At 36.1% G+C, this 24,085-nt stretch overlaps 1 protein-coding gene across 16 annotated transcripts in view; it reads left to right on the top strand.

The window, feature by feature from the left end:
* Window positions 1–24,085, top strand: part of MYBPC1 (myosin binding protein C1) — a 79,277-nt gene that overhangs the window by 23,400 nt on the left and 31,792 nt on the right. For 6 of the 16 annotated variants that reach the window (XM_053662140.1, XM_053662144.1, XM_053662146.1 and 3 more), the window contains exons 4-15: window positions 3,494–3,532; window positions 4,075–4,110; window positions 5,699–5,809; window positions 7,384–7,532; window positions 7,867–7,984; window positions 9,480–9,531; window positions 11,581–11,637; window positions 17,078–17,244; window positions 19,070–19,202; window positions 20,939–21,063; window positions 21,994–22,099; window positions 23,447–23,613. In XM_053662140.1, coding sequence (XP_053518115.1) covers window positions 3,494–3,532; window positions 4,075–4,110; window positions 5,699–5,809; window positions 7,384–7,532; window positions 7,867–7,984; window positions 9,480–9,531; window positions 11,581–11,637; window positions 17,078–17,244; window positions 19,070–19,202; window positions 20,939–21,063; window positions 21,994–22,099; window positions 23,447–23,613 — 1,260 coding nt within the window. The remainder of the gene's footprint in view (window positions 1–3,493; window positions 3,533–4,074; window positions 4,111–5,698; window positions 5,810–7,383; window positions 7,533–7,866; window positions 7,985–9,479; window positions 9,532–11,580; window positions 11,638–17,077; window positions 17,245–19,069; window positions 19,203–20,938; window positions 21,064–21,993; window positions 22,100–23,446; window positions 23,614–24,085) is intronic. The other 10 variants (XM_053662150.1, XM_053662152.1, XM_053662143.1 and 7 more) reach the window with 4 other exon arrangements.

Here is a 24,085-nt window from a genome sequence, read left to right as displayed (position 1 = left end):
AGAGGATGAAGGGACTCAGCAGAGGGCCCTGAAAATTTCTCTTAAATAATATGATTTTTTAATTTAAAATATGATTAAACTTTTTTTCTTCATTTAGGTCCCTTTGCATCTACAGTAGAATGATATTCATGCTTCTTCCTAGCATTCTAAAATATTTTTCTGAAATTTTACCTCCAGGAATCAGACAACTGTCTATGAAAATATTGCTGTGCTTTATATTTCTTTGTAATGAACTTTGTTAAAATTAAAATCACCATGTTTTTAATTCTAAGACAAAACCATTATACAACACAACACCAGTTTAATAGGTTTGGGGGAGAAAAATTACTAAATAAACATATTTATGGTAAGATGAATCCTGATTTCAAAAATATCAACATGTGAAGGCATATGTCTTCTAGTTACAAAAATAAATTAATCAAATGCCTCAACACATGATGGACTAGTGTTAGCTGTTGATATTATTGTCTTCCATATATGGTTGTTGCATAGTTGTTATGTTTGGTCATGTATGCCAATAATTACTAAAACTGGTTACCCTTCTTGAGGAATTCATAATCTGTCTAAGTCAAATCAAGTATTCAACCAAGGCTTGTTTATAGTCACATGTATTTTAATTTCATATGCTTTTTGACCTTTATTCTAAAATTCCAACAACAATCCTAAGTTTGTGTTCCAGAAAAAATGAATTTAAAAAGGCAATTTAAATCAGCCACAGGTAGAAGTTATTTTACGCTTAAGAGAGTATGAAGAATTATAAGAACGTAAATGTTCTATTATTGCTGGAAGTCTCTCCCTTGAATTTCAGATTTCATGTGTCCTCCCCTAAAATCCCAGGCTTGAAATAGGAGACCGAGTTCCTTCTCTTCTTTCCGGGCATTCTTCTCTGGGAACTTCAGTTGTTTAAAGAATCCTTTTCACGGTTTTACAAATACTATTTTCCCATGACTTGAACACAGATAAAATTCTGCCTCGATAGTGTTTCCTTCTGTGTAGCTTAGAGAGAGAGCTCTGCTGTCCTGGGCCCACATCTTCACTAACGCTACATTCTCAAAACAACGTGGTCAGTTTTAAATAGAAAAAAAGAGAAATTATGACTTACACAGCATATATTTCCTGCTTTGTTTTGTTTGAAAACGTTCTTTGCATGATTCCACGCCTTTCACATGTGTGCCATTGAATTAGGCACAATCCAAAAGATTTGGATATTCGGTTTCCCTTCTGGCAATAGAACCTGTTTTTCCATGGTAAAGAAAACAATGAAACATTTCATTTTAACCCAATTCAACCTGGCAACTTTCCAAGAATTTCAAGTTGGCATCCCCACATCTTAACTACATTTCTTAATCTGAAGGGAAGGATGCTTCAGATTAAGGACCAAAGATATTTCTAAAAGAAGGGAAAGTGTAAACTTCTCAATTATATTTTCCAGCACTCTAGTAAATTTGGAAAAGTATTTACAAGAAACCATATATTGCCAGTTGAGAAGGAATTGCTGTTTGGAAGTAAAGTTGGGTCATCCAGATCATTTCCTGAAGCTCTGAGGCACTGGTTTAATATGTGGTGCCTTAAGAATCTGGATAATTGTGCATGTCTCCCCAAAGAACTTTAATGTTTAGTGGACATTTAAACTACTTATTCATCGACATTTTGCTTATCTCTTCATTTTGGTTTTATGAAAATACGTGAATACTCTTCTCAATCATTCAGCATTCTCAACAATGAATTCAGGGATTCATTATACACTGTGCACAAAGCAAGCTGACCACAAAATCAATTTAAAATGAAGTGTTCATTTGACTCAAAATGGTTCTAGTTTCTAGTTTATTATGTAGTTTCTACATAATAAAGGACGTTCCTTTCTAGGTAGGATTTGTTTGAGTTTTAAAAGTTCTTTTTCAAGGATTTTTACAGGACTTAAAATCAAGATTCTTTACATATTTCAGTAAAGTCTTCAAATAAGATACAAAAATATAATACTAATATTGAATTAAATTTATGGGAAATAATATGTTTAAGTTGCAAGATCTTTCATTTTTTGTTACATAAAATTTTAATTTTCTAACAGTCCTCTGAAATACAGAATTCTGCTTCTAGCTCAGAAATTCCCCAAATGAATAGTTTTGTGGAAAGTTAATGATATTGCAGAAGAAAAGGAAGAATTCAAAAGTGAACTAAGTTTGGGAAATGTTAACTCCCGTATTATTTCTTGTCTCCACTCCCAATGCAAGAACATATTAGCAAATCAAAGGCTTTGAAATGTCTGTCAACAAAAGCACACACACCATCCAATAAAATACAAGCATTTATTTAGCCTAACATTTTCTAGGCTTCTTTGACCTCAGAGAGCTTCCTCTGAAGAATCCTGAATCTCACAGTATCCAGTGAGTCTCCTCTTGGGTTCTGAAGATATAACATTTGATTTCTCTATATGTTGCCCTAGTTATTCTGTAAAAAATAATAAAACGTAACTTTGGTTGAGTTTCAGAAAAGAAATTTCAGGCTAGTAAACAATTTGTTGTAAATATTCTAATAAATTGTACAAAATGTGCTATTTCATCTCAAAGAATTTTTAAAGCACTTTTAAAATTTAAAGTCATGCATGTGTGTTTGCTGTATCCTACTTTACAGAGTCACACAAGTTTGTATTTGCATACAAGTTTGAGATCCACAATTATTCTACTATTTTAAGTACAAAGATTATTATCATGTACACTAACGCTAGTCTTCACGCTTTGGAAGGAGAGGAGCAGAGGTCTGGATAACAAATGCCTACTTAAACAAAGACACTTTACAATTCAGACATTTTCCAAAAAGGAAATACTTGGTGTCTTTGTACATAAACACTCCACAGCATATTTTGAATTTCACAAATGTTCATGAGTAGATATTTTAAAAATTATACAGCATTAGCCAACACCAGTATAATCTTGGGAAAATATTTACCCAATTTCTAAAATCATTACTGGTAAATTTAGTAAATATGATAAATTGATTTATATTAGTTAATGTTGACTTCTGTTTCCTAAATATAGAAAGGAAGTTAACCAAGAGGTTTTTGTTCTCAAACAGTACATACATGCTTTTATGTCTGTATCCAAATATTCACGGTATATGAATTACTCCTGTCATTGACTTCAGTTACAAACTAAGAACTCAAAACCACTTCTATTGTGGATTTCATCAAGGTTAGAATTTTTAGCATTAATTTTTTTCTTAACCTATAATCATATAAAACACTTACATAGAGTTCCAGTTTTTAATTTACATTTTCATTTGGATCACCCTACTCTCTCATTCTTTTATTTATTTTTCTCTGTTGCCCCAAATACTCAAATTTAATCTCTTAGGTACCAAGTCTACTCGGGCTCCCTCATCAATTGAAAGCGTTTTGTGTAGTTTCTCCTCTTCTTTTTCCAGATTTCTCTTTTCTCAGGATACTTGGGATGAAGTCCTTTTCTCCTTGACTTTGTATACCTATTTCTTGTTTCAGATGAAGAGGAAGGCTCCCCGTCTATTGCCCTGCCTCCAGGTTAGGATGACCCCCAAACCCTTCTTTCCCCCACTCTGTAACTTAGTATTAACTGACCATAGAGGAAAAGAAAGGTGACCACAGAGCACCTTAATCAGACAAGGCACAGCACAGGGGCACCAGATTTTGCCGCCGCCAGAGCCAAGAGGGAAAATGTTACCTTCAATGGCAACCTTTTTTTTTTTTTTACATGAGAACATTAAAAAAAACCAAAAATTTTGTTTGTAAAATAATACTTTCAAATCTCCCATATAAATTTTAGAGGCAAAAATGTTTGGTTTCTACTTGCAGCTGTATATCCTATTTCCCCCTGCTCTTTAGATATTTTGATACTTTAAATATTGCTATTGTTTTTGAAACAAGGCACGTATTTTTAGAGATGCTTTCACAGCTGAAGCTCTACTGAGTTTCCATTCAAGCCAACTTCTAGTTTTCTTCTCCCCACCATCAGAAGAGGGTTTGAGGGCTCCAAGGAGGTTGAAGTCAGCACCTCCTTTGCACCCCCTTCCTCCTGCATCATCCAAATCACCCTTTTCTTTCAGGTCTGGGCAGTCGGGCCCTGGAAAGAAAAGATTCAGGTGAGCAGATGCCTGGAGAAGGGCATCCCGAATCTGTCCTAATACAATCACTAATGACCTCATTTCTTGAAGCTGCACTGATTCTAATCTTTGTTTCATTCAGTTTGTAGCTCTGAGAGCCATCTTTCCATGACATTGCTTCTTACAAGAACACTAATGTATTGAGAAACAATTAATTTTGCATGATATACACAAATTCAGCAATCTAGCTACAGGCACCAAGGTTTGTTTTATTACAACTTTCATTGTTAACATTTGACAAATACACAGAGAGTGCAGAAGTTAGATGATAAATCACATTTTTATAGAACTTTACATACAGAGGATTAAAAAAAACCCTACACATGCACACAGTCAGCTGTGCTACGGTTCTCTGAAGTAATGACTTCATTCAACAAATTTGTGTTGAGGGCCTACTATGATCTTTTTATGGGCTTCTTATGGGCCAGGCATTTGTAGATATAAAAATGCACAAAAGAGTAAATGTGTTCTAAATGTGAATGACCATAATTCACTATTATTATTAATACTGCAGACACCCACAACATAAAACTTTAACATTGATTGTGTTATTTAAAAGTTGTGTAATCATGTGATTACATTGCATAATTTCATTGTGAAAATGATGGTCTCTATGGATAGAAATACTAAGCATGATTGACACATGACAACTAAAATAACTAAAGCTACATTTCCTTCCTTTTGAAAAACATTAACAGGTAGAGTTGGCGACCCATGCATTTTTTTCAGTTATTTAAGAGGCCAACATTGAACTTCTTTGAAATCAGCTCTCGGAGACAGAGGGAATATCTACAGTTCTCTCCTACCCTCCTCAGTGGAGCTGACTGATGTTAATCCAAGCTAAGCCCTTGGAGTGCAAACTAGGAAATACAAAATAAACTTCATTTCCAGGTTCTCTCTCTTCATGGAAAAGCCTCAAAGAGTTTTTTTTTTCTTGCTGCTTTTCTGGGCTTTCCCCCCCCTTTCAGGACACTCCTAGTATCTTTGAAATTTGTACCAGTAGGTCATGATCTATTACTGAATTGTCAACATTTGGCCTCAGCCATATGATCCCAATAGAATTATCTAATTATACAACGGCAAAGAATTTAGAAATACTGGGCCATACCTGCTTGTCTGGTCCTTCCCAGCTGACCTGCAAACTGGCCCATCCCATTCTTTTGTTGTAAGATATGGCCTAATAGTCAGTCACCTGCAAATTACCGAGAGTAGTGCTTTAATATACTTCCCATTACTTATCTGTTCAAGGTCAGGCAGGATGGAAAAATAGAGGAACTATGGCTTCCAACAAAGACAGAGTAACAACCTACCTGAAAAGCTTTACTATTTCTAGGAATTAGGAAATGTCCCTTTATCCCATCATGGAAGAGACATCCCTGTAAGAAGGGAATCTGTCACTCTCTACCGATGGCTGCAGGGGAGATGGATGGAAAGAATGATGTTACATTTATCCAGGTGGATTAGACAAAGAAAAGCTTCAGCATCGATGAGAACAACAAGCCCAGGTAAGTCTGCCTATGACGAACTTGGCCCTGAAATGACCCTTTTTCTTCTTTCTGCTCATTAGAGTGGTCTCTTGGCGAATCACCTGCCACAGAGGAACAAGTCAAGCAGAACACCAATTCTGAGCTGTCCACCCTGTTCGTGGAAAAGCCTCAGACAGGAACAGTGAAAGTTGGTGAGTGCCAACCATCAAATCCTGATTTTAAAAGAAAATGCAGGCGGCATTTATACAACATAAAATTAAACATTGTGAAGTGACCACCCAGGAGCTATTAATACACTTAATATGTGACCACTACCACTATTTAGTTCCAAAACATTTTTGTCAACCCAATCAGAAACCTTGTACCCCCATTAAGCAGTCACTCCCTATTCTCCCTCCCCTCAGCCTCTGGTAACCACTAATCTGCTTCATCGCTATAAATTTCCCTATTCTGGATATTTAATATAAATGAAACTACACAATAAGTGACCATTTGTGTCTGGCTTCTTTCACTTAGCATAATGTCTTTGAGATCCATCCCATACTGTAGCATGAATCAGTACTTCCTTTCCTTTTTATAGCTGAGTAATATTCCATTGTATGTCTATATCAAATCCTGCTTTTATAACCTGAAAAGTTGGGTGAAGCTATCATTTCAGCACACTTCAGCATGTAGGAGTCTAGTGCCTGGAGCCTGGAGCCGGGTTGCATAGAAATCAGTTTCATCTGTTTAATGGGGATGATATTACCTGTGAGGTACTTAGAACAGTGTGTGATATAAATTAAAGCTCTGGGTCACCGTTTGCTGTCAACAACACACCTCACTCTGTGAGATGATCACAACCCTGTACACACGCTAGATCATAAAGTATAGCATCTCAGAAGAAGCTAGTTGAACAGATGGTTCAACTTTGGAAATATCCATTTAAGAATATCAATTACACATCTGTTAAAAGATTGTTCTGAACACTGAGTATAACATGTGAGCACTCAGAACTTACAATTTTAATTTCTAGCCAACAAGAAGTTAAACAAACAGATACTCACAAATGCCGAGTGCCTGTAGGAAATAAACAGGGTGGTGGATTAGAGAACCACATGGGGTCCAGGAATTTGAACAAAAAATTCTTTATAGAAAATACACTGGGGTCAGAACTAGTCTTTGACTCTTAGCCAAACACTGTGTGCATGAGCAGATGGCTGACTCGAAGTTCGCTTCCATGTAAATGGAAATGTTTTCTCCCCTTGTTTTCAGAAGACACCAAAATGCTGGGCTGGCTGTGGGACTAGAGTTTTCTTGTATTTAGGGTCTAATCAGTAATCTATCAATTCAAATAGATACACAAGTTTATCTAAAAATAATCAGCTTCATTTAGTCATATTCCTATAATTCCAGGAATTATAGAAAAGATTTGCATAACAGGAAAGATTTGAAAAAAATTATACACTGTATATACCTACATAAATCTGTGGGTTTTTTCTCATTTTTATTTCATATATGGAATATAAAACCAAAGAGAAAATGATTTCTATTGATTAAACCATTACTCCTTTGTTCCATAAACCTCAAAAGCAGAACAAGTTGGAGTATCTTAAAAATGTCTAGGGAACTCATTCAAAAAAGTCAGAGCCATTTCATTGTACAATTTCAGGGGTACCAGCCACACAATTGGGAACATAGTACAACCCATGTACCTCCTTCTAGCTGAGAGCAAAACAAATGACAATTTTTAAACCACAGTCTGAATCACTTGTGCTTTTTCTAGGTGCAAATATCAGCTTCATAGCCAAAGTCAAGGCTGAAGATCTTCTTAGAAAACCCAGTGTCAAATGGTTTAAAGGGAAATGGATGGACCTGGCCAGCAAAGCTGGGAAGCACCTCCAGCTGAAGGAAACCTTTGAAAGACAAAGTCGGGTATGGCCCCAAACTCCTGGCATAGCAGTCTGGCTAGCTTGTTCCTTCTGTGTGGGTAGAAGGTCATTTTTAGGTTTGGCTTTGAGAGATTTCAGTCTCAGAAAATGTCCTGGGGTTATCATTCCTGCCGTCTACTCTTAGCATGCCTGCCCTGCTATGCCCAGGATCTGTGGAGCACACCGACCTCACCTCTGCTGAGAGCATCATCCTGGAATCCCCAGAGACACACGTGTCTTTAGCCACGGCCAGAGAATTTGAAAAATTACTGAAATGTGATGGCATCTTTCTGTTAGCAAGGTAGGACTGAAATGTGTCTGGATGCATTTTGTTGCAGGTGTACACATTTGAGATGCAGATCATCAAGGCCAAAGAGAACTATGCAGGAAACTACAGATGTGAGGTCACCTATAAGGATAAGTTTGACAGCTGTTCATTTGATCTTGAAGTACATGGTAAGAGAGTGTTCTTGTTTGGATAAATGTGATTTTTTTCTAATGGGGTATAAGGGCATGGAGGAGAAGGCCATTTAATACCATGAGATTTTGAAAATACGATTTTCTTTAAAATGGTGTGTGTTTCTGATTGTGATAGTTGCAGCAAGCCTGCCAAATTAGATAGTTATGAACCAATTTATTAGTGGCAGTTGGGGATTCTATTGCCAGGTACCTCTTGCCCATGCCATCTATATTTCTTCAATCTCCCAAATGAGGGTTAATGCCATTTTTTTTTGCTGCTGCTGAATGTACCTGTTTCATTGCACTCACTTATTACCCCTCAGGTGTAGTGATGAGTTAATATGATCCAAGGATGGCAGGATACCAGGTGGAAGGGAGAATTTCTCTTACAAGGACTAACACCAGATATGACAGTTCTCCATCCATGTGTTCTGTGTCCTGCCCAGAATAAATTTAATAGGGATAAAGATAAAGGAGACCATGTAGAATGGGGCAAAAAAAAAAAAAACCTACTTCAATGAGCACACAAAGGGAGAGGTGACTTGGCAGCAAAGATAATAAACTTAAGATGAATCCAAAATGTGACATAGTGACAAAAGACAAAGCTGGCGTCATTTAAAACTGGGTCATTAGAAGTGGCATAGAATTTAGGTTTAGAAAATGATACCACTCTCTGTAACATACCAGCTGTTTTGCCTCTGGAGTAATGTCTTTGGCCATTGGCACTGTACCTCCACAAGGGTCCCTTCTAAAGTAGGGTGACTAGGAGGATGGAGCATCCAGAAACCTCGCCCTATTCAGTGTGGGTGAAGGAAGTCAGGCATCTGTGGTTCATTGTAAAGAGGGGAAGGGCTGTCACACAGAAGGACAAAGCCATTTCCCATGTCTTCAAGAAGTATTTAGGCAGATTAGAGTTCAAATGTGGAAATTATGAGGAGTTGAATTTTGTCTTAACAGTAGATTGAGCTCTTTCAGCACAGCTCGGTGGACACACAGAAGGTTGTGAGATCCCATTCCGAGAGCTGTCAGGCCGAGGCTGTGTGACCGTGGGTGGAGGAGCTGCAGTCGAGATTTCAGTGTTAAGTAGGAATCTGATTCTGAGCAGCATGTCTGCACCTTGGCCTGGCATCTCTGAGAATCGCCTGAAGGGCTTTATGAGTTTTGATTTCTGAGTGCCCATCTCTGATCTAGTGAATCAAAATCTCCAGCAGGGAGATCAAGAAGCTGCCCCTTTATAAAACATTCTTCAGGTGATTCTAATGGGGCAGGCAGGTGGAATGATAATGGGCGAAGGTAACTCCTAAAGTCCTTTCACTGATTCCATGTGAGGGAGGGTAAGTTACGATATCTCCGCAGCCCAGCCATCCAGCAGAGCCACCCACCCTCCAGCTGGCCTTTCTTCCTTCTGCAGAATCCCCGCAGCCTGGAAAGGAACTGAGCACAACACTGCCTTCCTAATGGTATTTATTCATTGTTTTCTTTCCTTTCTAAGAATCTACGGGGACTACTCCAAACATTGACATCAGATCTGCTTTCAAGAGAAGGTAACTTCGAAAGGGGACCCTAGGTAGCTTTTGTACAACACGAAAGTAGATGATTTTCAAAACCTACCTTCTCTTCCTCCACCCTCTAGAGTTCCAAATGAGACAGACTTTTTCACTGTAGTTAAACATATCATATATTCAAAACTTAGTGTTCTAGAAAAGCCATGGGCTTACGGCCAAATCAAGTACAATGTGTACTGATCATTCTTAAGACTATTGTCATAATGAAGCTCTCATTTTGGCAGGTTTCACAGTTGCCATATAAAAACACACTTTTGATCTCTTCATATGTGGCTTCCTCCTTAATTGCATTATTTCCAACCAAATGGCCGAAAAAGATATGTGTAAAGGTTCACATCTTATATAGAACCAGTTAATTGATATCCAAAAATTTACATTGCTTTTCATCTAGAAATCACTTTTGGAGCTATTAAACCATGTGCCCACAAAACCACAATTAAGTAGCTATTTACTACAGTTAGCACTATTTAAATATTGAATTATCCTAAATGAATGATCACTGAGTTTGTGGAATAAAAATCACTGTAAAAAGAAGATATAATTGCCTACTTGGGTTATTTGCAACTACCAAGACTAAAAATCAGGAGGTCAAGGAAGAAAAATGAAAAATGTTTCCTAGTTTACATGAAGGGTAACTAACCCTTTCCTGAAATTGATGTTTTCAAAATGTAAATTCCTTAATGAGAGCAAATGTTTTTGTCCTTTGTACAATTGACTGCACATACAGTTTTGTTAAATAAAGAAAGGCAGCCCAAACTATTATAAAACGATAATTTAATCTGCCAATAAAAGGCATATTTTCTTCCCAAATTATTAATAAATGAAAATTTTAATTCCTTTAAAAAGACATTTAATATTACCTGATGGGTCAATTGGCATTTTTTTAAACTCATAACTTTCAAATCCACTTGGTTTCCTTAGTGTCCAGAAAATGCAGATGTATGAAACTAAGCTCAAACCATGACAAGCACATTTCAGGAGAGAGGAAAACACAATTTACCAAAATCTGTGCTTTAAAGGAATAGAAATGTGTTTACTTCAGAAGGTCTGCTCCAAATACCTGCTTATAAACAATTTTGAAAACACATCATTTGAGTCCAATTAGTGTGACTTACGTGTTATACACACTGTCTTTAAACTCTTTCCTTAGAAACCATAACTGACATTTGCAAAGAGCAGGAAACAAAATCATCATTAAAAAGTTAAACATGTAAGTAAATACGTAGTGCCATTTAAGTGTAAGCTCCATAGCTTCTATTCAGAGTCTATAAGAAATCAAAGATGGCTACATGCCTAATTTAAGATGCATTTCTCTACAGGAAAGCACTTTTAAAAATCCCTAGCATTAGAAGGCTCATGAACAATTCAAATGCAGAATTTTGAAAAATCCATTTTAAAAGGGGGATTTAACTGTGAACAAGAAAATGAAAAACTTGTAATTATTTCCCTCTAAAACAGAAAGGAATGTGTCTTTTAAAAAGCTCTGCACTACTTCATTTTTATGATATGTTGGTATCGTATTATCTGGTTCATCTGTTGGTAGACACAAAGAGGTGACCTTTGAATATAAGCGTTGCACTTATATATTTGAACTGGTGTACTTTGTCCTCCGAGCCAATCTCTGTTTGACATGAACGACAGAGATCAGCAAAAGTTCTTTGCTTTTCTCACAGGAATGTTTCTAGATCCCCCCAACTTGCAAAAACAAAGTACTTTGTGTTGTTTGGCTTAGAGTGCATTTGTGTTACTCCACTTTAACACAAATCCGAGCTGTTACATATATGCAATCTACAGAAATGTGTCTTCTGAAATCGTAGAGTAACACAAGCTCCTCATTTTCCACAAGGACACACTCCAAAAGTTTTAAATGTCACTTGTGTGAAAAAAAATAGTTTGTGTTGATTCAGTCCCATGACTTGTGTGCTGGTACAAAATTGCATATACACTATATGTAGAGTGTTTGGGGGAAACTGTTGTGTCTGTCTCTCAGCATTAAACCCAGATTTGCTTTTCTTTTGTTAATGACAGTGGAGAAGGTCAAGAGGATGCAGGGGAACTTGACTTTAGTGGTCTCCTGAAACGTAGGTGAGAATCAAGTGATGGAGTGAGGAGCTATGGTCTGGAAATCTTTTAGATACCCACTCAGAGAAGTCCAGTTTTAAATAGATGTGTTTCAAAGAATTTCTTATATCTTAAAACGTGTTTTGCTTATAGAATATAACAGAGTTGACTAAGAAAGAGAGAGAAACAACAGCCTACTAATCTGTTTAAGATGTTAACTGACGCTTTTAAATTTTCTTCCTAAATGTTTTATGAGTCTTTGCGTATTTTCTTAGCTGGGGATGAAGAAATTGAAAACTGAGACAAAAGATTTAAATATCTAAAAACATCTACATTCTCTCATTTTAATCATGATTCCCTGCAATGACTGAATTAAACAAAATCTCCATTTTCCTGAAAAACCAATTTCACAATTTTGGTAGACATCTCTGCAAATATACAGGGGTCTGGCAGAAGTAAGGCCTGCTTGAGTGTGGTTGGTAGGTTAATAATATGGGTGTAATAATTTATAGTTTTAATTTGCACATATCACCTAAATGTCACATGGTGTGCTTCAGTGTGATAGTTATTTTACAGAATTACATGCTTATGATTTTGTAATAAAAAAATTTGCAGTAAAAAAAGGGGGCATTATTTTTGCCAGACCCTGTATTTTAAAGGCAGACCTACTTTAATATAGCATTTTTTATTTACTGCATTTCATCAAATCTAAGCCACCATTAATTTTAAGATATACTGTATTTCATAAATCACTGAGCAATAAAATTGCTCCAAAAAGTTTATTATGACAAGCTATTGGTTATAAATACATCCTTCTTCCAGAGATGTTTAAAATGTTAATAAAAATGTGCATTTTAGAAGAGATAAACTATGGTAGTAAAATGGAAATAAATAGTATTATCACTCACACCCTTTAACACTGTTCTCTCTTGCAATAAAATTTCTATAATTTCATCACAAATGTTTAGCACATATCATTTTATAGGATTTCTGTCCACATAGTTGCTTATATATAATCACATCATATGTGATATTATATTTGTTACATATAAGTTACATATATCCAGATATTTAGTGCAGAAACAACAAAAAGAAATAGATTTTTGCTGGGACTGTGTTTATCTAGTAAATTTGTGAATAAACAGTAGAACTACAATCCTAAATTAATGATAAATAATATTGATATCAATGTTCATTTAACTTTCCAGATTCACTTTTTATCCCTTTTAGTGCTTGCTGTGGTTATGAAAGGAACACAAGTATAAATTTGCTCGACATCAAATTATAAGTAGAGACAACTGGGCTTGTTATTCTCAGTTTAGTTAGATGCCATAATTCAAGTTTCAATGCATGAAAAACTCACTTAGCTCTAAACATTTAGGTTGAGAACACAAATATTAATAGGTGTAATTTATTAATTGCCAATGGATATGACCCAGTCAATAGACCTTGGCAAAATCAAATAATCTTTCCTCCTTTAGATATTTCAAACAATCATTAGTCTCAATAATATTTATTAATTCCTCAAATTTATTTAAAGCAATAGTATATGAAGTGATCTTAGGTAAGCCTTGCTCTTCCTCATTCTACAGGTGAGAAACTAGAGAGCAGAAATGTTGATTGACTTGCCCCAAGTCACATAACTAGTTAGAGACAGAGCAGGGGCCTAATTCCAAGTTTCCCTTTTCTGAGACAGGTCACTTCCTGTGACTCTGTATAAGAAATATCATTCAGAATCAGCCTCAGATACTGACACTTCAACTTATAATGCAAATTGACACTTAAGAAAACAAGAATTGCGGTGGTTTTCCCCGCCACAATCATTTACTTAACCAGGAAAATACTAAAGGTTGTGTATGTGTGTAGAACACAATGCTACATGTAGTGCGAGGAAAAGAAATACAGTGTCTTCTGGTGGGAGGTATACGGAAAAGGATGGGCACGTATTTGTGGAAGGAAACAATAGTGGTAAAAACATGGACTTGAGTCTCAACTTTACCATTTACAAATTACATGACTTTGCTCAAATTATACCTTCCTCTCTGAGACTTAGTTTCCATGTCGTAAATGTGGAGAATAAAAACTACGTAATAGAATTACTGTGAGAACTAAATGTAAAAGGCATGGCTTGCAGTAGGAGTTGAATATACACTTCCATCAAAAGTGTGGCATTTTTCCCATGAAAAGTTTATATTTGTAAAGAAACAAAATGCACTCATACATGTGTCAATCAATCAATCCATCAAAATGTGGTACAGATTTTTAAATGCCATACTGTGATTAAAAAGGCAAAAGAAAGAAGAATACACTAGTTCTACCAGTAGCTTGCAGAGTAAAACAAATCACCTGATTAATGGTGAAAATGACAAAAGAAAAACATTACTAGAAAACATGGGCAGCCAACATGTCTCCTGTTCTCATTTTCTTTACATCCCCTAATCAGGATTTTGACTCATAAATAGGTTGCTGTTAACATAAGACTATATTCATTAAACATACTGTACTAATCCACCAAAATAACTTTAGAAATCATTGTGTTTTCCTACTAATTTGTGAATTGCATATGTTTTCATTGTGGAAATGACATGTGGTTACCATTTCTACTCTCTTAAGAATCTGTGGCAAAATCCCTATCTGAATAAATATCATTACAACCAACATCTCCAGACAACTAAAGATATCCTTGCCCTGAACAAAGCCAGCATATTTCAAAGAGATATTAACTAAATCCTAGTGAATCTTTTGGGCAGTATCTTGTTATGGGATTTGACCTATATAAGTACTTGAAAGTTTTATTCTACATAAAATTTTTATAACTTCTATGCACTTCACCAGAATTGTCAAGTTATAGAAATTTTGATGTAGATGAAAATACTTTGAATGTTATATAGGTCAATCCCAGTGCTTAGAAGGAATCAGGAATGCCTTTAGAAATTAGAATTTTTCTCCCTACTATAAATTAACATAGCCATGCAGATAAGGCCATCAGCAGCCAGATACATTAAGAAAAGATAATGTTCTGGATGAGTTAAATAAATGCTACAGATGGGAGCCTCGATCTCACGTTCCAGTACAAAAGGAGGAATATTTCAATCTCGCAATCTGGGATCCAGTTAAGTGATGGAGAGAAAAGCAAAAAATAGGCAAGAGGTCATCATTGTTCACACACAAAATCTGATGAAATTAAGAATGTGGTAGAGTGAGGTATATTTTGGTGTCTTAAAAAACATGCCCCCCCAAAATGGCGAGGATGATCAGTTCTATGAATCTACCAACAAAACTTTAAACATTGCACTGAAAATGACTTTTATTACTAGTTTCCATCATGTAGTCACCTTGTAGATCTAATTTATACCTCAGAGTTTGACTTGGGCCTCTTTTTAGCTATTTTAATCTAGTTCAATATCTTTAAGTCCCATTACAAGTGTCAAAAGGATATTTAAAATGTGTGTCTAATTCTTCTTGGCTGAAATGCAAATTTAAAACAATGTATAATGGCATAATATTACAGTTTAGGGACTTACACTGAGGCTGGAATGTGATAAAAATAGAACACTAATAAAGTGGATTGAGGAAACACAGAGAATACATACATGTGTATATACATACACATTTCAATTTCAGTTCTCCAAGACTTCCTACAAAATATTTTTAAAATGTATTTGAAATCTAGACTGCTTTCAGGCAGTAGATTTAGTAGATCTGGTAAATGATTACTGATATTCCAACTTCAGCACAGTTTTCTCAAGCACTTTAATTTCCTCATGTTAACGGAAGGTGTTGTTATTTCAGTGAGATGAAGATAATACTTGTGTCTTGAGTGTCTTCCTTGTTATTGAATTTATTGGGGCGACACAGGTGTACAATTCCACCACACATCATCTGTCCAAGGCATTGTGTGTTCACCATCCCAAGTCAAGTCTCTTTCCAGTGTCTTGGGTTTTTAAGAGGCACATTTTTCTAATGGTGTTGTCCAGAGCTTTCCATAAGGGTTGCTGGTGGACCAAAGACCTGTCACTTCCTTCCACTTTCCAGATTAGCCTCAACATCCTCTGCCGCTGGGTAAAAAAACTTCCATGACAATGGAAATTAGGTATGCAGAAGTCATCCTGGCCTAATGTCACCCTAAACTCTATATTAATATTTATATTCTCCTCCCCCTTCCCGTGATTGCAATCCAGCATTTCCTCAAGAAACTGGAACAAGTGTAATTCATGTGGCAATGCAAACATATGTAACCCATCACTTGCTAACACAATAGCATGAGTCTGTTTTCACAATGATGTTTAAGATGTGTTGACCAGTGTTCCTGGAAAATTATATCCAAACCAGCACTCTTCACAGTAAGTAGCCACTGTAATATTTCCAAAGTAGTCTCATAAAAAACCATCAATTAAGCTTAAACAAAATCAGGACTATTTAGCCAGTGAAGGAAATCAACTTAAATTATATTTTGCATTTACACTAAGTGTCTTTTCCTAAAGAGTCCTTATTCCTGAGTTTTTGTTTCATTTTTTTTTGGTTTAAAATAAGGGTGGACAAGTGCACTTTAAATCTTATAATTTTTTTTAGCTATGGAGGTTCTTTACATGTTCTGTATATTCTTTAGTCAGTGATCAAAATTTGGGGTCAGAATTGTGATAATTACACTAGGAAGCCATTATCTCCTTGTTTATATAACCCTTAACCATTTGCTTTAAAGTTTAACATGTATATCTTTATGACTATGCCAAAATTGCTCCCTAAAAATTTCAAAATAGTACTTTAAAATGAAAAAAATTGGGTCTTACTTTCCTTTTCCATGGACAATTTAGGAAAAAAATTATTTAAAAAAACATATGTATCCACGAAAAACAAACCAACCTAAAAAACCTCTGTGGCAGCTTTAAATATTTTTGCCCCCAAACAGCCAGAAATGGCTAACGTACACATTTACTAATATGGAAAGAAACATGCAATTTGCAAAATCCAAAGATGTGTGTGCTGTACGTGTTCTGTCCCTACATATAGATAGATAGGCGGTGTGTACACCATTGAAAGTGGAGACTTTTCATAGACCTATATCTAAAACTTCCAGTTCTTAATTTTCAAAACTTTTTCAGTACCCATATCCTGGGTGAAAACTGATTTTAAGTTCCTCAAAATCTCGCCTCCCAGACTTTTAAATTGACAATAAGAAAAAAAGTCTTAGGCTAGTTCCCAATGGCCTCCACTCCTCTTTATGTTGTGCTTCTCACTAGGAAAACGAATGTTAATATTAAGTACACGTGTCTGATTTTTAACTATCTGGAAGCTTCCCTGAGACCTCAAGGAAAGCCAATAGACTTTCTTCTCAGCTTAAGTACTCAGACACTAAACAGAACTTGCAACACTGAACCGAAAAATTCATAGAGTAACTCGACCTTTCCGGTCTTTAAGGGCCAGTGGGCGGCTGCTAAACTAGGCAATGGTTCTCCCCGGTTAGGGAAGTGAAGCAGCAAGAGGAAGAACCTGAGATAGACGTGTGGGAGCTGCTGAAGAATGCGAACCCCAACGAGTACGAGAAGATCGCCTTCCAGTACGGTATCACCGACCTGCGGGGCATGCTCAAGCGGCTCAAGCGCATGCGCAGGGTGGAGAAGAAGAGCGCAGGTGAGTCCCCCAGGAGGGCGTGGCCGCAGGGGCCAAGTTCAGTATCCGCGGAAGACCTACCTGTGAAACCTCTGCTGGTGATCCTTCCTCTACTTCGCTGGGTTTGGGGTGGGATATGCGGTCGTCTTGGTTACCTTTGGCTTCAAGTGAAATAGTTCGCTGGCCCCGCACAGCACTGGCTGCTCAAGTAACAGACAAGCTACTGAAGGTTTAAGGTAACACGGTTGCATTCAAATACTACCATACTGCTTATAATGGAATATTAACTATTCCCATTGTCACTGGTAATTTCTCAATGACCCCTTTCTCCAGCCTCCACATCTCCCTCACTCTCGAATTCTTGACTCCTTTCTCTTTATTTTACCGTCATATTCTTGCACCCATTTGAACCGGGTGTGGGGAATTCACTTCTCACACCCAGTAAAGTTATCAAAGTGTTTTGTGAAATAGCCATGCTGCTCCCGGGGGATCTGAAATTGATGCAGTTCGTTGTGGTTTAAAATAACTTTGAAAAAAAAAACACTTTTAAGATGTTGACACTGAAAAAGAAAGAAAGAAATACATTTAAAATTGACTGTTAGCTCTTGGGAGTTTCCCTATACTTGGTCATTGTCAATTACGGTATTATGACGCATCAGGTTAATATATCAATCCTATTATTGTTTTTTGAGTGTTAATATTCAAATAGAATTTTAAAAAATCTCACCATCTCGTTTTAAAAATCTGCCCTTTATTTCTAAACCACCCTGTAAACTGCTTGAGAAATGATCTCAGAGAAATGTAAGAAAGTTTGTTTTTCTGCTGTTCTCAGACACCACTCTCTCAGACTCCCGAAGTTTTATTTCTGAGAGGTGTTTGAGACTGAGTCACAGACCCGTGAATTCTGAAGTGTAGAGCCAAACGGCATCTCTTTTCCCCACACGGGTCTTCTTATTCTGAGTTCTGAATCGATGTCTGGAGGTATGTGATAGACGGCTTTTTTTATTTTATCTTGTTTATTTTATCTTGCTAAAATATGAAGACGTGAGCTTGTTTAAGCAGTAGTATAATAAAGTTGGAATGATGGAAATGCAAGCATGACAGTTTCATGAGGCATTCCACACTTGTAGATGTTTTACAAACTGTCTGAATGAGAATTATTATCTTTAAAATCAGAGAGAAATATGAAATTAAAAAAGATGTTAACTGTCTTTGTTTAGGGCCTTTCAAAAGCAATACTTTTTAAAAACCACTATGTTCTAGGTTATTTTAAACATTTTTGAAATCCTTACTTTCTAACTATATGGGTTATTTTAAATGTGCCACTATTCAGGCAAGTATCCACAATGCAAAAATATCTGATAAGCCTATTTCAATTAGCCAAAGGCATTCAATTTAATCTTATGAGTCATTGAATTTAGCTCATAAAGTCTATGATTAAAGAAATTAATTTGTAACAATGAAGACATACAAATATAATACCAATAATCCTGACAGTAATTATGCTAGAAAGATAAGCATGTTCTTCAAGTTTAATTTCACTTGGATGCTTTATATTATACATTCCCTAAAGGATTAGGACAAAAATTTTTCAAGCCTCTTTCAAGAATTCTTTTCTTATGGTTTCTTCCAAAAACATGTATATTCTCTTTAATTTTTAAACCATTTTAATGTACATAAAACAACAGAATTCTAAAATACGAAGGATAATTTAGAAGATTTCTAATGTTTTTATTCTGAGTCTCAATTTTTCATTTTGTTTGAGTTCTCACACATATATTGACTGTTTAAATTCATAGCCTATATAAATGCATATTAACATAGTTTTGCTTCTTCTCTTTACCAGCTTTTGCAAAAATCCTTGATCCTGCATATCAGATTGATAAAGGAGGCAGGGTAAGGTTTGTTGTGGAATTGGCAGATCCAAAGTTGGAGGTGAAATGGTATAAAAATGGTCAAGAAATTCGACCCAGTACAAAGTAAGTGAGCTTTGCAAATGATTGGTGATAACTGTATAAATCAAATAATAGTTTGACTTAATTTTCTATGAATAAAACAACTTTTTAGTTAAACCTTTGTAATACAAAATCATACAGAGAGAGTAAAAACTTTTTATGTATTTTGGAACCATAAAATTATAGCATCATACAAATTAATATTTGTTTTATATTTTAATTATATACAGAGTATTTCAGGTGATTCTCAATTATGGTTTTATGTCACTATAGGTTATATATGATTATTTCAGAGCATTACCAAACTTCTCTCAATTTTTTAAAATAAAAATTTGAAATAGATATTTGCTATACTGGCTGGAAGTCACACTATAATTAGATAACTTTTGTTTTTCCAGAGTAGCACTAAAGCCTGTGTTTTATTACTGCTTGGCTCTCTCCCAAATGAAACAGCGAGACTAATCCCTGATACCTGATGGTATCGCTAGTCTATTATGAAACTGCTTTACAGAGATCCTTCTCAGCATGAGAGATTTTCAACTGCAGTATATTTTTTAAGTTAATAGAGTCATGCAAACATTTATAAAAGACTTTAATCCTGAAAATCTGTTACTCTGTAATACAATTAGGTGGTTTCCAATTTCTAACTGTGGACATGCCTACAGAGTGACTGCAATGATAATGTTTATACCTGGTAAAAATCTCTTGAAGGTGGCCTGGATTTACCAAAAATATAATTTTACTTGGTTATCTTTATCTAGAAAATGTTCAGTGTTTTATTCTCAAAATCTTCAATTTGAGAGTTTCCCAAATGAAATTTTTTCTGTACTCTATTATAATGCCCTGACATACTCATCCATAATCCAAGTCACAAATAATTAAATTTTGCAAACTTCTGGACTTTTAGTTCTGTTTTAATTCCAAATACCCAAGTTCTTTCTTAATGATGGTAACTATGATATGATAACACGAGTTCTTAAACTTATTTAAGAGAATGTCACATTCTATAGAATTACTGTCTGTATTAATGATTAAGTTCATATTATTGCTTAAATTATAATAATTTATTTGCCCCCTGAAAATCCATGTCACTGGGCGAGGCAAGGAGTAGAATCAAGGAATCAGTGAATAACATCAATTCTCAGTCCCTCTACAAAGTAGATAAATTGGTCATTTTTTAAAAATGTGCAGAATTGACAGTCTCTCTGACAACCTCGGCCAACCCTATTTTCCAAAAATGTGTTAAGAAATTAATAGAAAACATATGTGTATTGATATATAGTTGAAATAAAAATCTCGTGTAAAAGAAAATAATAACTGGCTTGTGTGGTTTAGTGGACCGAGTGCTGGCCTGTGAACCAAAAGGTCACTGGTTCAATTCCCAATCAGGGCACATGCCTGGGTTTTCCCCCAGGTCCCCAGTAGGGGGCACACAAGAGGTACCCACATATTGAAGTATTTCTCCCTCTCATTCTCCCTCCCTTCCCCTCTCCTAAAAACCAGTAAAATATTTTAAAAAGAAAACTGAAATCAAATATTGATGTATAAGTATGCACGTGAATTACATTATTATAGTATAAAGATAAAAATTGGTTTCATGTTTGATGTCCATTAAACTATATAAGATATGCTACATAAACGACAGGTCAAAATCATATCCCTGTGTCTCAAGCATTACCAAATTATAAGCCAAACTTTCTGGTAATAAAGAAAATAAAATCAAGCTAATGGATTCTTCATCTTCCCTCTATTTAAAACAGATACATCTTTGAACATAAAGGATGTGAAAGAATCATGTTTATCAATAACTGTTCGCTAACAGATGATTCGGAGTATTACGTGACAGCCGGTGATGAGAAATGTTCCACTGAGCTCTTCGTGAGAGGTAGAGTGAAACCCCTCACTGCAGTCCTCTAGGGCTGACAGCTGTCCATCTCCCGGGGGTAATAATTAAGATGAAAGTGGTGAGCTGAGCTCCTGGCTCCAGGGCAGAGCTAGTAGCACCTCTAGAGATGGTTTACTTTGGAGGTTCAACTGGCTCTGCATTGCACATGAACGTGGACAGTTAATGTGTGTCCTAATTAATCTTCAGGTTTGTTAAAGACTAGAAGAGCCAAGGGGGAGAAACAAAACAAAACTGTTGAGTAGAACAGCCTGGAGGTTTTGACTCAAGCAAGCAGTGTTTTACAGTATAAGTGCTCTAGCTATAACTTCTGAAACCCAACGAAGTCTGCAGAATAATCCTCACCTCACACAGTCCGCTGATCACAAATCAATTTCTCTTGAAACCAGTTTCATAACTGAAGGGGCATCAGTGGTTGGCTCTGAGAACTCTGTAGACTATCAGTTACTAAGACACTGTGAAAAGAGCCAGAGGATGTCGCTGAAGCCAGGCATTACTTTTCTGTGTGTGTGTGAGGCTCACTGATTAATGCAACTCTGCACTCTCCATCATCCATCTAGAACCAGAATCAAAGAGTTGTAGTCTTAAGGGTTCTCCTTCATCAGAAATGTTTCAACCTGGTATCTTATTTGCCACCCCCCCATATGAAGTTTGATGCCTTTTGTCTTTTCTCTAGAACAATAATTTATTTGATTTGAAAAGTTCTGAGAAAACTGGAAAAATTTCCCCAGGGTTGTCAGCTATTTTGCCAAGAAAACTCATACAGACCCCACCTCTTATCTGCCACTGTCTAACCATACCTCTGTGATGTGACATTTTCTTACTGTTGGTTTTTCATCTGGGGAGAAGTTTGGGGTTGTGAGGCAGGTTTTAGACATTTAGTGATTCTGATTCCCTCTTTTTTCACACTAGAGCCTCCAATTATGGTGACCAAACAGCTGGAAGATACAAATGCTTACTGTGGGGAGAAAGTGGAATTAGAATGTGAGGTGTCTGAAGATGATGCCAATGTAAAATGGTAAATAGCTTTTCTGAGGTCTGTTCATTTTTAATAGACACACACAGAAAGTACCTTCATAGTTTGGAGAAGAGGAAATTGGTTTTACAGGTATGAAAAGAATCTCAATTTCTTTTGTGTTAGTAGAAATGGTAATTAAAACCATACTGCATGGATGGAACTGGAAAGCATTATGCCGAGTGAAATAGGCCAGGCATTGAAGGACAAATACCATATGATCTCACCTTTGACAGGAAGCTAAAGAATAAAACAAACAAGCAAACAGAATAAAAACAAAGACACTGAAATAGAGAACAAGTGGGCAGCGACCAGAGGGGAGAGGGAAGGGAACTTAAGGGGAAAAAGGGGGAGGGATTTTGAGGAACAAGTATGAAAGACACAGAGATGAGTACTGGGGGGGGGGAAATGGGAGGGAGGGGGGAGACTGGGTGGGGGGGGGAGGGTGGGATGGGAGAAATAGATAAAAAAAATGTACTTGAAAAGTAACTAAATAAAATTTAATATTTAAAAAAATAAAATAAATAAAACCATACTAAGATACTGTTTTTTTTAACCCAGAGTACTGAAGAATATCTGGAAATCTATATTGTAACAATGTAGGGCAGTAGGCAATACTAATAATAAATGGATGGGTCAAGGTTGCCCAGCTCTGTTTAACTCCAAAGCTTGTAGATGCTCTTCATCTGTGTATCATGCTTCCTCTCACTATACTGTGCAAGCAACTTACATAGAAAAATATACTTCCTTTTTCATTTTATTCCCAGTCACTTTATTATAGTACCTGAAAAAATATTTTAGACTGAGAATCACCAATGACTTTAAAAAATAAAAACCATTGTTTTGTCTGCAGGAAGTGTTTTCTCAAGTTCTCTTTGAGCCCCTTCAAAATTAAAGAGTAAATGATTCAGAATCCTCAACTGAAATGCTTTGTTGAGAAGTATAGAAAACTTCACAGCTGGAATCTTTACTAACTGGTACAGAGCAGATAGTTCATTCTAGTCTAGAATCATAGCTGTCTTTAAGATGTATTAACATGTTATTCTCACCAGTGTACGTCAAACCCCCAAACATGGGTAGTATCCACATTTAGCATATTCATCTGATTGCTCCTGAGTGGAAAGAGGGGGCTTATGTTCTTTTAATGTAGTTTTCCAGACAATATTTGTTATAATATTAATGCATTGATAGATTGATTTGTAGATTCTCTAATTCAGTAAATAGTTCTTGAGTGTCTGGGACCTGCCCAACACCCTGCATGGTACTGGGATGTGGGAAAAACAAGACCAATACGATCTATGTCCTGAAGGGCTGTTTATCAAAATTTTGTAATAATCTGTTTTAACACAGGTTTAAGAATGGTGAGGAGATCATCCCTGGTCCAAAATCAAGATACAAAGTTAGAGTTGAGGGCAAAAAACACATTTTGATCATAGAAGGGGCAACCAAGGCTGACAGCGCAGAGTATTCTGTAATGACGACAGGAGGACAATCATCTGCTAAACTTACTGTTGACTGTAAGTAGGACTTCTTTGGATGTCTTCCATGTTGGCTTCCTCATGGTGTTGCATTTGTTAGTTCAGTTTCAGTCTATCTCATTTCTAGCTGTGGCAGTTTTGATTATGCAAAATTAAATTCCATTCTAGCTCTGAGTGTGTATGTCATATTAGTTGGGGTCTCTGAGAAAAGAACCCATGGTTAAAAAATATTTTAATCCCCAAATCACATAAATAGATGATAAATATTTAGACATGATATCAAATCTTTATAACAGTCTCTTAATTCACAGGTGAACTTGCTATTTACTCATTAAACAAACACTCGAGATTCTGTGATTACATTTAGGGTGGAAGTTACTCCACTAACAGGCCTCAGTTGAGAACCTTGTAAGAGCTAACGTGCTAATATGCTTCAGGGGCAGGAGAGAACTAATGTATTTCCCCAAATGCTCACTATCTGTAGTCAGTTCTCAATGGCAGAGTCTGTCCC

This window comes from Artibeus jamaicensis, unplaced genomic scaffold, assembly GCF_021234435.1.
Source record: "Artibeus jamaicensis isolate MK-2021 breed Jamaican fruit bat unplaced genomic scaffold, CSHL_Jam_final contig_233, whole genome shotgun sequence".
NCBI lineage: Eukaryota > Metazoa > Chordata > Mammalia > Chiroptera > Phyllostomidae > Artibeus > Artibeus jamaicensis.
This window is presented reverse-complemented; position numbering and strand designations above follow the sequence as displayed.